The sequence below is a fragment of the Etheostoma cragini genome, chromosome 21 (assembly GCF_013103735.1).
Source record: "Etheostoma cragini isolate CJK2018 chromosome 21, CSU_Ecrag_1.0, whole genome shotgun sequence".
NCBI lineage: Eukaryota > Metazoa > Chordata > Actinopteri > Perciformes > Percidae > Etheostoma > Etheostoma cragini.
The window spans coordinates 1,590,385-1,606,234 of record NC_048427.1 but is presented as its reverse complement, the minus strand read 5'-3'; the positions used below and the strand labels follow the sequence as shown (position 1 = coordinate 1,606,234).

The 15,850-nt window shown below is 41.4% G+C and overlaps 2 protein-coding genes across 6 annotated transcripts in view; one reads left to right on the top strand and one right to left on the bottom strand.

Moving 5' to 3' along the window:
• The window catches only part of LOC117936537 (transmembrane protein 150A-like), a 23,318-nt gene extending 20,878 nt beyond the window's left edge, over positions 1-2,440 (top strand). For all 4 annotated transcript variants that reach the window (XM_034859692.1, XM_034859691.1, XM_034859690.1 and 1 more), the window contains 2 exons: positions 366-543; positions 1,562-2,440. In XM_034859692.1, the coding sequence (XP_034715583.1) occupies positions 366-543; positions 1,562-1,818 (435 nt within the window). In that variant the 3' untranslated portion in view covers positions 1,819-2,440. The remainder of the gene's footprint in view (positions 1-365; positions 544-1,561) is intronic.
• Positions 1-15,850, bottom strand: part of LOC117936528 (S-adenosylmethionine synthase-like) — a 37,221-nt gene that overhangs the window by 9,089 nt on the left and 12,282 nt on the right. The window contains exons 2-9 of one of the 2 annotated variants that reach the window (XM_034859679.1): positions 14,662-14,739; positions 13,663-13,785; positions 12,579-12,691; positions 11,361-11,504; positions 9,552-9,770; positions 8,702-8,884; positions 7,322-7,455; positions 5,705-5,848 (exon numbers count right to left, since the gene is read on the bottom strand). In XM_034859679.1, the coding sequence (XP_034715570.1) occupies positions 5,746-5,848; positions 7,322-7,455; positions 8,702-8,884; positions 9,552-9,770; positions 11,361-11,504; positions 12,579-12,691; positions 13,663-13,785; positions 14,662-14,739 (1,097 nt within the window). In that variant the 3' untranslated portion in view covers positions 5,705-5,745. Of the gene's footprint in view, positions 1-5,027; positions 5,849-7,321; positions 7,456-8,701; positions 8,885-9,551; positions 9,771-11,360; positions 11,505-12,578; positions 12,692-13,662; positions 13,786-14,661; positions 14,740-15,850 lie in introns of those variants that run through there. The other variant, XM_034859678.1, reaches the window with a different exon arrangement.

The following is a 15,850-nucleotide window of genomic DNA, read 5'->3' as shown; positions in this document are numbered from 1 at the left end:
CCGTCTTAATTATGCTTTTAAATGAAAGTTTGACTTGGGTACAATCGCCAAAATGCACCCTAGGGTCTTTTTGTGAGAGATACACTTTAACCTCTTCCCCCCTGTGTTGTCTTTCCATTCAACATGAACTTGTTGTTCTTCCGGGTCAAAATGAAAATTAACTTTTTGGGTGCTTTATAAAATGTTTTTGACGTTTTTTTTTAAATTCATGATCATTCAACCTAATTTATATGACGTTAAACCTACTTTTTAAGTAAAAAAAAAAGAAAAGAGAAGTTCAAACCTATGATATTGCTACTTGTATTTCCCTGAGCTTTAACAGCAGCTGTGCGAGACTTTGAGTGATTTGTGTGTTTATTTCTCAGGTGGACTTTGCCAAAGTCCTCCACTACGTCGGGGCCGGGGTGGCGTTCCCCTCCAGCATGCTGTTTGTGTGTCTGCAGTCGGCGCTGACCTACCGCCTGGCCACGACCCAGGGGGAGTACCGGGTGGGGCACCTGCGGGTGGGCCTGGCCCTGCTAGCTCTGATCGCCCTGGTGCTCAGTATCCTGCCAACGTCAAGCTAATCCCGCGGCGCTGCTAGCATTGTCTGTTTACACTTTAAGATTTAAGGGATTTTCCATCTCTTGTTCTGTGAGTTAAGAGGAAGATCAGTTCAAATATTAGGTCAAAAACAAAATTGTGTTTACAATATTATTGTGGATTATTACGGTGTTGCATCTTGTAAAGGTGGAGTTAATTTCAACTACTTTGTATAACTGCTGGGTAGTATTATTAGTAGGTGGGTAATATTTCATAATTTATAAATTGATTTATAATTTGTTTTAATAATCTGAATCTGCAAAGTAACACAAGCACTAAATACATGTAGCGGAGTAGGCATAAAGAAGCTATACTCAAATAAAGTACCTCAGAATTGTACCCCAGTACAGTACTTGAGTAAATGTACTTAGTGAAACAAAAGAGGTGGAAGTGTTGGTGCGTGTTACACACCTACGACTTCACACAATTACCTCAAGGGATCAAAACAGTTTGTCACAATGGGTAAAACAAACTCCAGGACACTTCTAAAACTACTTTTTACAACCTGTTTATTTAGTTTTTATTTTCGTACAATAATGAAAAACTCTTCAGATATTATTGTAGCTGAACATACTGCTTACATTTGTTCAAATTAACAACAATATCCAATAGCTCAAATCAGCTGTGTGTCTGAAAACACCTCAAACCCCCGAGGGTTAAGTACAGTATTTGAGTAAATGTACTGATGTACTTCTCACCACTGCCAGTGTGTGTTGTCTGCTCGCGTGATCTTGGCTGTGATGTAAACTGTGTTACATGACCCCCTGCTGGAGGAAACACACCTTTACATCCTCTTCCTGAGCCAAAATGTCCGCCCTATGGACATTAGTCACTTCTGTTTAAAAATTCTCACCACATGAATACATCTATACATAAAAAAAATTAGACAAAAGATGTCTTCAAAAATCACATAGAGAGAGAGAGAGAGAGAGGAGAGAGAGAGAGAGAATCGTTGTCCTCCTTAACCTCTGATCACCAGGTGGAGTTTTCTTTTGCCAGGAGAGCTTCGCCCTGCAGCACGCCTCCGCCATCTTCGAGTGGATCTACTGCATGCTCATCATGCTCTTCTACGGGACTTTCGCCTTCGAGTTCAACGGCATGTCGGGGGACACGCTGATGGTGCTGTCCCGAGGAGGAGGAGGGGGGGTGCAGAGCTTCTCCACCTCTGAGAACAAGACGGAGGTGGGCGGAGGCGGCTCCAACCACCACCAGCTAGAGAGCTTATCGATGCTGTAACTGCAAACAAGCGTCAGCCTCCCCAGGAGTCTGAAGGGGGACACGTGGGCCAGTCTGGAAGACACCAACATGGAGCCGGGAGCCTGGAGCCTGAAAGCTGCACCCTGCGTATCCCCACGCTCCCTGTTGCCACGGCGCCAACGCTCTTCTGCTCAGCCAGGACCAAAGAAACCGATGGTCCAACGCCATTGTTTGCTTCCCAAAACCGAATGCGATGCCTGAATGTGTGTACTGGCCGATACCGAGCAGGGATCAAAGCCGAGACCCATTACTAGTAGTTAACGAAACCGATAACGGATATTTGGAACCAATATGCTTTGTTACTATAAAAGTGTAAATCTTTAAATCCAAATTAGGATTTTGTAATGTTACCAACTCCAACGCCAACCTTTGATTTAATGCTTTAAGCAATTATTTAAAGCTATATCAAGTTAATTTTGCCCCCATGAAGAATTCTTTGTAATTACAACAAAACTGTTGGGGCGTCCACATGATACAAGCCTTCCGCCCCGCCCTCCGCACAGTTGCTAGTAGCCAAGGAGGACACAGGATTAAAAAAAACATGATGTACTCTTCAGAAGAGGTCATCATCTTTGCTCCTATTTCTACACGCAAATGTTGCTGGACGACAGATCTTCTGAACTTACATCGGTCCTACTGAGAAACACGCTGGTAGTCTTCCTTAGCATTAATATCAAAAAGTTACGCAATGAAGCTTTAATAAATTAGAAGCTTTCAACATAATCCCCAGCAACAGATAGTCAGATTGTGTTTGGGGCATTAAGTCAGACTCAGTGGTGAGTGAAACCAAAGCAGAGGGACAGACCCAGAGCTGTAGCCGAGCCAACGCAGCACTCTTTTTACTTAGTTAACTTTAGCGCTTATCAGGCAACACAACGCCGTTACAGTTAACCTGCAAACTGCCAAAAAACGACCGGATAATCGGCCTGTCCCCGAAGGCTCTGACACACCAACCCGACGGCCAACCTTCAGACTGATTGCCTCTCCTAGTTGGCCCAGGAAGTGCCTCGGAGAACCTCGAAGCAACGCCGACTGGAGCGTACGTTCTGCACGTGCACGAGACGTAAGACGTCTCCGTAAGGCAGCACGGTGGCTAAGTGGTTAGCACTTCTGCCTCGAATCCAGGTCGTTCCGGGCCTTTCTGTGTGGAGTCTGTGTGTTCTCCCCGTGTTTGCGTGGGTGCTGTGGTTACTTCCCACCATAAAAGACATGCATCCTAGGTAGGACTGCCGTTGAAAAATAGCCAATTGGCTAACACCGGTGCATTTACAGAAACATTATAAATGGGCATTGTCCTTATCAAATAAAGCAGGCAGCGCTAACCTGTTTTGTCGCCCAAAAAACGATGGCGGCTCGTTCTGAATGCAATATCATATTTTACAAAATACAAAAAGACTCGAGTCCCTGAAGTGACCAGACTGTCCGACGGCTGATAATCGGGTTAATCCGTCACAGCCTTAATACTGAGCACCGATCCCATACCCGTGTGTTAAAATACGTATATTTGACTATGTTTTAACAGCTGTGAAGTAGGCTTCCATCCCTGTATGGGGGGGGGATGTTTCTGTCCCTGATGTCGGCCTGGCTCAGGTTAAACTCTTTGTGAAACATGAACACAGTGAACGCCAGAGAACTTTCTTTTACCATCAAGTTTAACGTAAAAAGAACATAATAACCTAGGTCAAAGATTTTCTTCAGGGCTAAATTACATGGTATCGGGCCGGTACTTACAGATAACGGTATTTTAGGCAATATTGGAGGCTTTTCTGATAACATGTTTCTCACCAGAAACACACTATACCAAAGACTGAAACACTCTACAGACTCTTACCTTGCTTTGCAAAAGCCATTGCACAATTTCAAAAGTGCCTTTTTGAACCATGAAAGAGATACACATACAAACACACACACACACACACACACACACACACACACACACACACACACACACACAGTGTTCGCCATTTGTTTTAATTCTCTTTAATATAACAATCACTGCATTCTCAGCCAAAAGTGGCCTTTTATCAGACAGGACGTCCCTGGAGGGGCTTCTGATGCGGCGGCGGCGTCGGTCGTTTGAATGTTTAGACGTCCAGACACCGAGCTCCGTGTTGTTTTGTTAACTCAGGAAGTTTTGTTACATAATCCGCTTTCGCTCTTCCCCTCACTGAGTTAGGTGAAGTTTTTCCAAAAGACAATAGAGAGGACTAAAGGTTACTGTGTGCCGAGAATAATTCATTTAATGTGGTTTCATGTTACTCTGGTGAAGCATTTGGTGCAACTCTTTATGGCAACAAGTCTCATATTGGCCAGATAAGTTGTGTTATTGGCATATTTTGTGTGTTTGTTTGTCTGACTGACAGTTTGAATGGGACCAAACTACCCCGGAGGGATGTCGTCATGCTGTATTTGATCATATACAGAAATACTTCTACAAGAATGTAAAGTTTAATAATGTATGCAGTGGAAAAAAAGAATTAAAGCAAGTAGTAAGAGGTAGTTTTATTTATGTTTATTCATACATGGTGCCTTGAAGAGTATGAAAAGTATGAAATACTTCTTGTTAAAATGTTTTATTGTTTAAAAAAACATATTTACATAATTGTCCAGGATTAATGACGTACGTGTGCAAAGAATGAGATTTTAGAGAGAGAGAGAGAAACACGTCAAGGATCCAGATGCTCAGATTTTTCTCTGATTCCACGACATTTGATCACATGTCATTGTTGTTTTGTGCGTCTGCAGCTCTTCATGACATTCAAATTTTATGTGTCGTATAATATCCAACTTAAAACCTCTGTTTAGAATGCAGGTTTGTGCATTTATTTCCAACTGAAACCCTAAAAAGTAGTAAGACTGTAAGCCGCTACGTACGTAAATTTTTTCACATGTGGCCCTAATCCTTGTACGTACATTTGCAATAATTGTAAGAGCTTTTTTTTTTTTAAAGGCTTCAGATCACTGGTGTCCAATATGGGGCTCCTGACACCCTCTGGGGGCCGCTAAAGCTTCACGGAGCCTGCGAGGCCTTCTGAGTAAGACAACTTTTAATACTGATATACTGTTGGTCTGTGTCTCAGCATTTCTTCATTTCTGGGACTGAAAAGTAAATGACATTGTTCTTTTTTTAAAGTTTGAAGTATTTTTGAAGATACAAACAGGATGAAGGCCGAGATCTCTGGAGGTCTCGGCATTAACTCCCTAAACTTATAAAGAGTTTACACTGTAATGTTGAAGACTTTAGATCATCTGCAGACTCTCTGCCAGCAGCCAGATATCTATTGTAGAAACGTTCTGACCACGATGATTAAAATATCTGGTGTAAATGTTCAGAGACAACTTCTGAGTGACTAACAATCTTTGGTATATCTGCTGTACATCTTCTCTGTCAGACAGACTGGGAAAAAAAACCGCCTAAAAAGCTATTGACATCTACAGACTTTACTGCATGTAAAACTTTAACATCATCCAGAAGGCTTTAGATCATCCAAAGGCAGACTAAAACCTGCATCGTACAGCAACAATCATATAAAAATACTGACAATAACAACAAGACTTTTCTTAAGGCATTAAATTTGTTCAAACTGCTCGCTCTAAACATCTTGGTCATTCACTTATTTCTGGACAGAAAGTTGTTGCAAACCACCTTTTTAGTGTGAAACACACTGCAGGCATGTCACTGTAAGCCGAATCGATGGGACCAAAATACCAGATCGCTGACTCCCATTTCATGTCACGTTTGAGGGGTCATCCGTTCCCCCCCTCGTCCAATCACCAGAGACTATCTGAACCCACCCAGCTGCTCATCCCTTACTGGGTTACAGGATCACGAGGACAGCTATCTATACATCACTCTCTCTCTCACACACACACACACACACACACACACACTCAGACACAGATACTCTAGAAATTGAGGTTCTTTGGGACCTCCCAGGGGAACTCCTTCCTGCCAAAGTGTCCATAGCAGGCCGTCTTCTGGTAGATCGGTCTCTTCAGGTCCAGGTCTCTGTAACATAATCAATAATAATATTCAGGACCTTACAAGTTAAACGTGTGTGGGGGGAAGTGGACTCAATGGTGGAAAGTAACTACTACTATCTACTACAGTAGGTACTGTACTTAAGTACAACGTTTGGGTAATTAAAGCTATAGTTTGTATAGTTTCTGTCGGCCCCCATGAGGCATTCTAAGTAATGACAACAAAACTGTCGGCCTGTCCACGTGACGTGATACAAGTCTTCCGTGATCGCCCCCTCCTCTGTACAGTTGCTAGTAGCCAAGGACACGGAGGTTTAAAATACTTGATAGACTCTTCAGAAGAGGTCAGTATCTTCACTTGAGTTTCTGCGTGGAAAAGTCACCGCACGGCACAATCTTCTGAACGTAGTCACACTGAGAATCCCAGAGAGTCGGGTGGAGATGATGGTGTTAATTAACTTCGTAGCAACGGCTTGAATGTAACGCATGTTCATAATAAAACGATGTAACGCACTAAAGATTTAAACGCGTAACTATTTCCAATATACACTTTTTTTAATCTAGTGTTTGAGATGGTCTATACACCCGACAGCAACAGCTAATTTATGGGCTCTGAAAAAGGACCAAATAGTTCAGTCATTTGTAGGTGCAGCAATCACTGCCTCGCTGTCTGTTTGGAGGGAAATGAAATGTCTCCTTGCCTCGATGTGCGTGCTATCCGAAGCCCAGTGCACGTCATCACTGCATTGCTGACCAGGGGCGAGTCTAGGATCAGACCTTTAGGGGGGGTCGGCCCCTAATGAGAATGTAATACAGTGCCTTGCAAAAATAAAACTCCTAAATCAGTAATTTTATTAGCCGATAATCTCTGAGCTAACTGAACTAAAACCTGACACTTTATGCATTTTGTTGTGATGTGGTTATGTATTGTATACTATGTTGATTTCTCCATTAATACTTTTCTGTGAAAGCGTGTGCTGGCGCCGTTCAAAAGCTGCCGCCCGGAGGCTTGCTCCAACCTAAATCCAATTCCTCGTATGTGTCCTCATACCTGGCAAATAAAGCTAATTCTGATTATGAGTCACAGTAATAACGACCAATTTGACACAAAGTTCTAACATTCAGCAATGTTTGTTGCTTACGTTTCAGTTTGGGTTCTAATCTGCAGCATTAAATAACCAGCTTCTTCTCTGGGGACTACCGGCGTTAAACTTCACAACTGCACTCCTGCTCTCCGTCTGACAGATCAGATAGAAACTCAGCCGCGTGGTAGTCTGGCACAACCACCTCTGATTGCTGGGTTAAAGGTGCTGAGCATCGACGTCTACAAAGGGTCTAAAACCGCCAATGTTGCTAACAGTAGTCATTCTAAATTGTTAATTTATAACATTCTGAATGAAAATGTCAGGTGTTTGCTCACCGGTGAATGAGACTTAAAGGAAAATCAATCCTGTTGTACATAACGACAAATGAGATGCAGTGTGATCAGTTTAACACCGACCTGACGATGACGCCGGGTCTGAGGTCAAAGTTTTTGTTGACGATCTGCAGCAGCTCCTTCTCGCTCAGCTGAGAGGAGCCGTAGGTGAAGAGGGAGATGGAGAGCGGGTGGGCGACTCCGATCGCATACGCCACCTAAAGCACACACCAGAGAATCAAACAGACACATCCCTGAAGACTTGTGATCAGGGGCGTACCTTTGGGTTCAACAGTCGGGGGGTGTTGAGATCTTCATCTATCAAGGGAGGTCACCGGACACGTACGCATGTATTGAAAGGATTGAACAAAAAAAAAAACTTGAAAAAAGTGACAAATGTTGAGAAAAGCAACAAAAACGTCGGACGACATAACAAAAAGGGGACAAAAAGTTTGAAAAAATGGTTCAAAGAAAGTGTCCAGAAATGAAAGAAATGTTGGAAAACCAACAAAAACATTCAAAATACGACAAAAACAACAACAAAGAACCATAAAAAGGAACAAAAACTTCAGAAAAAGGAAAACGCACAGTTTTAAATATTGGAGGGGGGGGGTGGGGGTTAGAGTGATAGATAGAGTTTTAGTTTGTCAGTGATCTGTCTTTTAGATATCATTCAGGGGTTAACCCTCATGTTGTCTTCCAGTCCTAAAATTTAAAATCAACACTTGACATTTGTATCAATGTTTTAAAACTTTTTCTTACATTTTTGTCCTTTTTTCAACACTTTGGACGCTTTTTTAAAATGTTTGCCACTTTTTTTTACCTTTTCAACACTACGTAACACAAACTTATTTACTTCAGTTTTACAGTTATTTTTGGAATTGGTCAATAAACCTTATGTTATCCATGTTGATGGATAATCACAGACTGGAATATGTCAACTTTAACTCAAAACTATTTCAAAAACACTTCAGTTTGTTTTCATATGCTATAAAATTGAATAAGATGCCCCAAAATGAATGAAAGTAGAGATTTGTACTTGCCAAAGAGCGTTGGGTGGAATCAATCATGTTATTTTGGGGAATTAAAAAGAACATTGATATAGGACAACGGGGCAACAGGACAACATGAGGGTTAAGAGTAGGATTTATTTTAACTCCTTTGTTTCAACCTGACTGGACCATAAGATAAATGTCCAAAAGTACACTGGCATCTGAAACTTCACACATGTATGATCTGTTATTTCATGAGATATCTCCTGGTTGAAGGATAAAATACTAAAGCATGAAGGGCAAATACAGCAAACACAGCAAATACTGTTCAATTTCATCTTCCAAAATTACTTAGGAAATGGAGAGCTGCACCAAATCAAAAGTTAGAGGTCAAAGTTAAAAGAAAAGCATAAAACCGGTGCAGGAAGCTCCCAGATGCCTCGTAAATTTGGGAAGGATTAGTTTCCCTCACCTGCACCAGCACCCTCCTGCACAGCTGGGCCTTGACCAGAGACTTTGCCACCCAGCGGGCAGCGTAGGCCGCCGAGCGGTCCACCTTGGTGTAGTCCTTCCCAGAGAAAGCCCCGCCGCCGTGGGCCCCCCAACCTCCGTACGTGTCCACGATGATCTTCCTGCCCGTCACTCCGGCATCGCCCTGGCAGGGAGTCGCTCAAATGTTTACATATCCAACGTACATAAAGAATGCTAATGCAAGACCAGGATCCTTAATATGAAAAAAGAGATCTCATTGGGAGTTACTAAGGTTAGTGAAACCTGATCCAGCATTAACATAATCCTGAGTCTGCTACATCTTGTTTAACTGTACCAAAGAAGGAGTAAAGTGAAAGGAAATGTTTAAAGCTGCACTAAACAAATATTCTCACTGTTGAGTCATTTGTTAACATTCGCAACTAATAGACTTTTCATTTAGTCAGTAACATGTAAGAAAAGAGTCTGTGTGTGCGTGCCCGTGCGTGCGCATGTGCGTGCGTGCGCATGTGCGTGCGTGCGTGCGCCCCTTTGTGTGTGCCGCTGTGTGTGCGTGTGTGTGTATGTGAGTGTGTGTGCATGCCCCTGTGTGTGTGTGTGTGTGAGTGTGTGTGCGCCCCCGTGTGTATGTGCATGCCCCTGTGTGTGTATGTGCCCCGGTGTATGCCCTTGTGTGTGTGTGTGTGAGTGTGTGCGCGCCCCAGTGTGTACGTGCGTGCCCCTGTGTGTGTGTGTGTGCCCCCGTGTGTGTGACTTGTATGTTTCATCTGTTGATTTTTATAATTTCTTTTATTTATTTATTTATTTTTTGTAAAGACAGAGGACCTGTGTACCTGGGGTCCGCCGATCACAAAGCGTCCACTGGGCTGCACGTGGTACACGGTGTTCTCGTCCAGGTACCTCGAGGGGACCACGGCCTTGATGACCTTCTCCTTCAGGACCTTCTTCTGCTCCTCCAGACTCACGTTGTCGTCGTGCTGCACGGAGATCACCACGGTGTGGACCCTGGTGGGGATCACTGCGCCGTGCTCCTGGGTGTAGTGGACCGTCACCTGCATGGATGCATCGTTTACTATTATTTTTTCATCCAGGCAATAAAGTTTCAGTTTAGTTTTTCTAGAATATCTTTCAATGCCTATTTGAGTTTTATTTGCAGATAAATATTTTTTTGTGTTATGCTGTATTTAAAGTGATGACATTTTAATAACTGTCTGCCAAAATACAAGTAACTCCACATCTTTTGACAACAATCCTCTTCTCACATCTACATCTGAGCTTTGGCAAATGAAGAGCTGTCAGTCTTGACATGGGCACCAAATAGGACACATGCACAGGCTGAAACTGTTGGGGGGGGGGTTGGAAGGACGTCTCCGAGCTCAGATGTTGCACACCGAGCACAGTTTGGAAGTCAGGACGTCCCACCTACTACTGAGTTAGGAACTAAACCCAGCGCCTTGAACTTGACCCCCTCGCAAGGGCAGAATATCTTTAAATTAAAATCCGTTTTGATCCACACGTAAGTATAATGTGAATATTTAGGTTTCTTTTCAGATGAGCTTGGGACTTTTTAGAGGGGTATTATAGGATTTTAAGAAATACAGAAGGCAGAATACTGGGATTAGTACTGAGTAAAGTCAAAAACTATGTAAGGATGTGGGATTCTGTACGTATACACACCTGTTTATGTCTTGTGTGTGTCCTGCACCTAAGATACTTCTGAAGTTAAAATACATCAGAACATATAAGACGGAAACCTGATAACATAAGACATAAATGTGGGAGGATTGATTCTACTTTATAACAGCATGTGTATGAGCCTGAAAGATCTTTAACTGGGATATTTTTGCACAGATGTGTGTTAGTGAGGTGAAATCTTAATATTACTGTAAAGTAGTTACTGTGTTTAAATTCATGACACTCAGCGCAAATCCCTGGCCCTGATGTTTTAACCCTCATGTTGTCCTCGGGTCAAATGTGACTTGTTTTTAGTTAAAAAAAAACATTGTGCAAATAAAAATGGGCCGTCAAAATAAGAAATGTCAACGTTAAAAAGACCAAAAACCTCAAAAAAGCACCCACAACATTGAAAAAAGTGACTAAAATGTCAGAAAAAGTGATAATAATGTTGAAAAGTTACCAAAACAGGTTTTTGACACGATAGGGTCAAGGAAAGACAGTCTGATGATGTTTGGTTCAAACCTAAATCCCAAACATGTCTCATAAAAAAAAAAAAACTCCAGCAAACATTACCTGAAGCAAAATCATTAGTCACATAAATTAAAGCTGAATCAGCAGGTGCGCGGTCACGGAAGACTTGTGTCATGTGGACGGACCGACAGTACTGTTGGGGGAGACATAAACTGTGTACTATAGCTTTAAGGGCTGAACCTTTTAGTAAAATGTCCCTTATTTCTGATGAGTTCTTCTGGTTGGATGATTGAAAGAAACCTTTACTTTTTATTTAAGGAGGGGCACCTTCATGGTGCCAGATTTAATTTGTAGTCTTGCTCAGGAGACACATGTCAAATAATGTGAAAAGTTATGTTTGAGTCTGAACTGCAACAGTGGTTTTTAGTGTCTCATAAATCCACTTGTGTGTGCATGAACCATTTCGGCGAAGATTGTTGTCATTTGGCTCCCACCTGTGTCTTGGAGTCGGGGCGGAGCCAAGGGACGGTCCCGTTACGTCTCAGTTCGGCCATCTTGGCGTTGAGTTTGTGGGCGAGGACGACGGTCAGGGGCATGCACTCCTCTGTCTCATCTGTGGCGTAGCCGAACATCAGACCCTGTCCTCACAGGATGAAACTAATGAGTTATGATGTCATGGGTTTGTCCTGCGCACACAGGTGGAATGTAACTAAATACATTTACTTCAGTTCTTAAAGTGCCCAAACTATAAAATAAATCACTTTTTTCCTGGGATTTGGAGTGTTATTTTGTGTCTCTGGTGCTTTCACACAAATACAAAAACACCCATGCTGATTTGAGTGAGGTAAAGTTTCTGAATGTCCTCTGTCTTCAGTCTCCGGGTGAGCTGTTCAACATCTGCATGGGGTTCTGCGTCACTAGCCGAGATGAGGTGGCTAACCGTAGCATTGTAGCACTAGCATGCCATGCTCGAGCTGGTTCTCGATGGCACAACAGTGCTACAACACCCACTAGTTCACCATAATCTTCAAAAGAACTACTTCCGTTTGTTTTTTGAAAATAAAAGCATGTAGACCATCTTTTGGTAGAACCTCTAAATACAATTATGAACCTGAAAAAGAGCAGAATATGGGTGCTTAAAATACAAGTTGGAGGAACTTTATATCTGGAAAAAAGTCTATTCTGCATTTTAACCCTAACCAAAGTTGATAAAAAACACACAGAAATTGTTCCCAAGATGTGTCGTCTCGTGTTTTTGCCAATGTTGTAATTCAACAAAAGTACAAATACTTTGTTACTGTACTTAATTGTTTGTTTATTGCTGGAAACTTTTACTTTTACTCCACTACATATACTCAATATCTGAATTTAATTCTGTTTCTCTCCTTGCTGACATCAGATTTGATGTTTAAAGGCGTGGACACCCTGATTATTATGCTTCACTATAAGGAAGCAACAATAAAGTTAATATTCAAAGTTTTTTTTTTTTTTTTACTTTTACTTCTAATGCGTAAATACATTTAATAATCTAAAATTACTTTTGATACTTAGGTACAATAAGTATCGGAGACTTTAAGACTTTTACTTAAGTATCCAAGTATTCTAAAAAGTAACTTTAACTTTTACCAAAGTCATTTTCTGGTAAGATACTTGTAGTTGTACTCAAGAAATGCTTTCAAGTACTTTATATAAGACTGTTTTTTGCAGATGACCTGGTCTCCAGCTCCAATGTCGTCCTCCAGACGGTCAATGTGAACTCCCTGTGCGATGTCGGGTGACTGCTCCTCCAGGGCCACCAGCACGTTACAGGTTTTATAATCAAAACCTGGACAGACAGAGAGAATGAGAGGGGGACATGCAGGGTTTATTTATTTATAGATATCATTATCAGACTTGAACAAAACTCTTTGACAAAGGTCCAAAGGTTAGTTTCTTTAATAAATGGTGATGCTGGAGCCAGAGCAGAGTGCAGGATCTTCCTTTTTCAAGTCTAATGTGATATTTTCCAATGCAACTGCATCAAAGAATTGTTGGAAGTGTTTCTTTGCATTGTTTTTATTAAACATCAGGCCCAATGGATAATACATTTCAGAGCAATGATGAGAACCACAGTTAAAGGAAAAGAAAAACAATAGTAATTGTCTTAAATATTGTTCTTTGTCTCTCAACAGGTCCATGGAAAAAGGAGCCATACTTTGCTACATCTTTTTTTCCAGCTGTACAAAATTGTACATTTGTAAAAACATACATACAAAGAACAAACAAATACAACGTTATATCACTCAGGCATGCTGTACACATGTCAATGCAACTGCAACACAGAGTTTCCCTTCGGGGATCAACAGTATTTCAGTACAAAAGTATTTGTGATTCTGATTCTGATTATTTAAAAATATGAATATGTACAGTCCAGTTGCATGAACACCAGTTCATGTTAGTGAAAATGTAATATTTCCAGCCAACAGGAATACTTGGAATTGATGGTGGTGGCAAATATTCATAAAAAGGACAAGTTTGTGAACAGGCAACACTGATTTTGATAATGAAAAACGTAGACACGCATGTCGTCCCTCCTCTCTCTCCCCCTTCCTGTCTTCAAGCTATCCTGTCAAATAAAGGCCAACATACTTTTTTTAAAGAACTCCTGACTGACAAACTGTTTGGTTCCTGTTTGGTTCTGTTTGTTGTTCCTGTTTGGTTCCTGTGTTTGTAGACAGACATTGATTTCCAGTCCAGTCATGCTTGTAGTTGAAGCTACTGTTGGAGGAACGGATGTAGAGGTGTAGTCCTCCTCACCTTTGTCTGAGTTGTCGTATCCGATGTCTCGGATGGTTTCTCTCACCACCTTCTGGTAGTCCACGTGGGCCCGGGACGTGATCTCCCCACACAGCAGCACCATGCCGGTCTTACACACCGTCTCTGTTTCAACACACAGAGGACATCACGCTGCATGTTTCTCTTGATACCATGAAGTTGGGCTCTGATGAACTGATTCCTTCTGACGGCTTTAAAATGATTACGTCACACTGAAGGGATCAGAGGTTTATTAAGAAAGTCAATTTTGAAGAATAATTGCTTGCAGTGTTGTCATGCCATGACGGACTTTAACCCTCGTGTTGTCTTCCCATCAAAATTGATATTTGATTTTTTATCAATGTTTTTTACTTTTTCTTACACTTTTGTCCCTTTTTTTTAACACTTTTGATGTTTTTTTCAATGTTTGTCTTTTTTTTTTACTTATTAACTTTAGTTTTATAGTTATTTTTGGAATTTATGATCAATAAACCTCATTTATAGTAAAGTATACCTAATGTTTGAGTTAAAAAAGCAGAAATTAAGAATTATTGAGACTAAAATTAAGGGAATGTATGTTGATGGAAAATCACAGACTGGAATATGTCAACTTTTACTCAATACTATTTCAAAAACACTTCAATGTTTTTCTCCAAATGCTATAAAATTGAATAAGACTTCCCAAAATTAAAGAGAGTAGAGATTTGTACTTGCCAAAGAGCTTTGTGTGGAATCAATCATGTTATTTTTGGGGAATTAAAAAGAACATTGACATATGAAAACGGGTCAATTTGACCCGAGGACAACATGAGGGATAAAGAGTACTCCAGAGTTTTTACATCAAATTGCTAGAACATCGTCTGACTCACAAATAAAATGTATAAAATACGATGCAGCAGATGTAGAGATATTGTCTTTCTTTAATTCCACACGTTATTCTTCCTTGTCAAAACCTGTTACCTATATTACCCACAATGCAACTGTGTAGCCTACTGTACACACCACAAGCCACTTTGGCGTCCGCGTCCTGCTTCAGGTGCGCGTCCAGCACGGCGTCACTGATCTGGTCACATATCTTATCTGCAAAACAAGAGATTATTAAACATTTTAACATCTGTTTGTGTGCCAGTTTGTTCCCTCGTGCAACCTTCTGCTGCACATTCCTCCTCTCGGCCGAGCCCGAAAAATATCGGTTTCACCGCTCCGTCACCGGACTACACATCGCTCTTATTAGGAGCTGCAGCGCTATGAATAGACTCAGCTGTAACTGTAACTCCATCTGATCATCAAAGCTCCGCCATGCTGTCATCTACTGCAGTGGTTCAACCTTTTACAGCCAAATAATGAAGTGTTTGTGACCCCCCCCCCCCCCCTCGACAATGAGAGAGAGCTGCACACCAGTGTACACTGCTGTTTCTACGTGCCTCCCCCTGCTGATTCGGATTTTTATGAATGCTCTGATTTGTACCTGTAAACAAATAACACTTTTCTTTAATGACGGTTTAGTTTAAGTTTTAGCAGCTAGCACCTAGCCTTGTCCAATGGGTCCCAGGCTGTGTGGGTTTTTTGACATGTTTGTGAAATAGAAATAACATGGATAGAAAAGCCATTTCCATTCAAATAAATGTAGCAGAATGGTTAGAGCAGTATCCATTTGTATGTGTACCATTGCCATGGTAACGCATTAACTTCCGATAATAAGCCGGGTGTCACTCCCCGATGTAAGTCGAGTTCAGATCTAAGTTGCGTATGCCTCACTTTTGCAACAAGTAGCATACAAGATGCTAAGGAGAGACTTCTGTAATCTCAACTCAGTAAAAATGAACCTACTTAACGAAGCTCATTGACTGCTGGCTACAAGTTAGCATCAAACACAACAAAGGCTGTCAGTTGAATGGTGTACAACACAAGGGTTAAACACACTGATTTAAATTACAATCCAAAATATTAAATATTAAAAACAAATTATGGTCGTCTCAATTTAGATTCTCAATTCTAAGAATCTGAGCTTTGAGAGGAATGTATTATGTCACAAATATTGTAACCAATAAGAATGATAAAGGTCTCATTAGTCCTGACCTAACAGGAGCATCTGAGCTAACAAGAGAAAGACAATCAGTCGGTCTATAGACCCCCACAGAGTCCTGGGGTGAGGTCTAATCAGCCAGATTACCTGGAAACACCTGTGTGG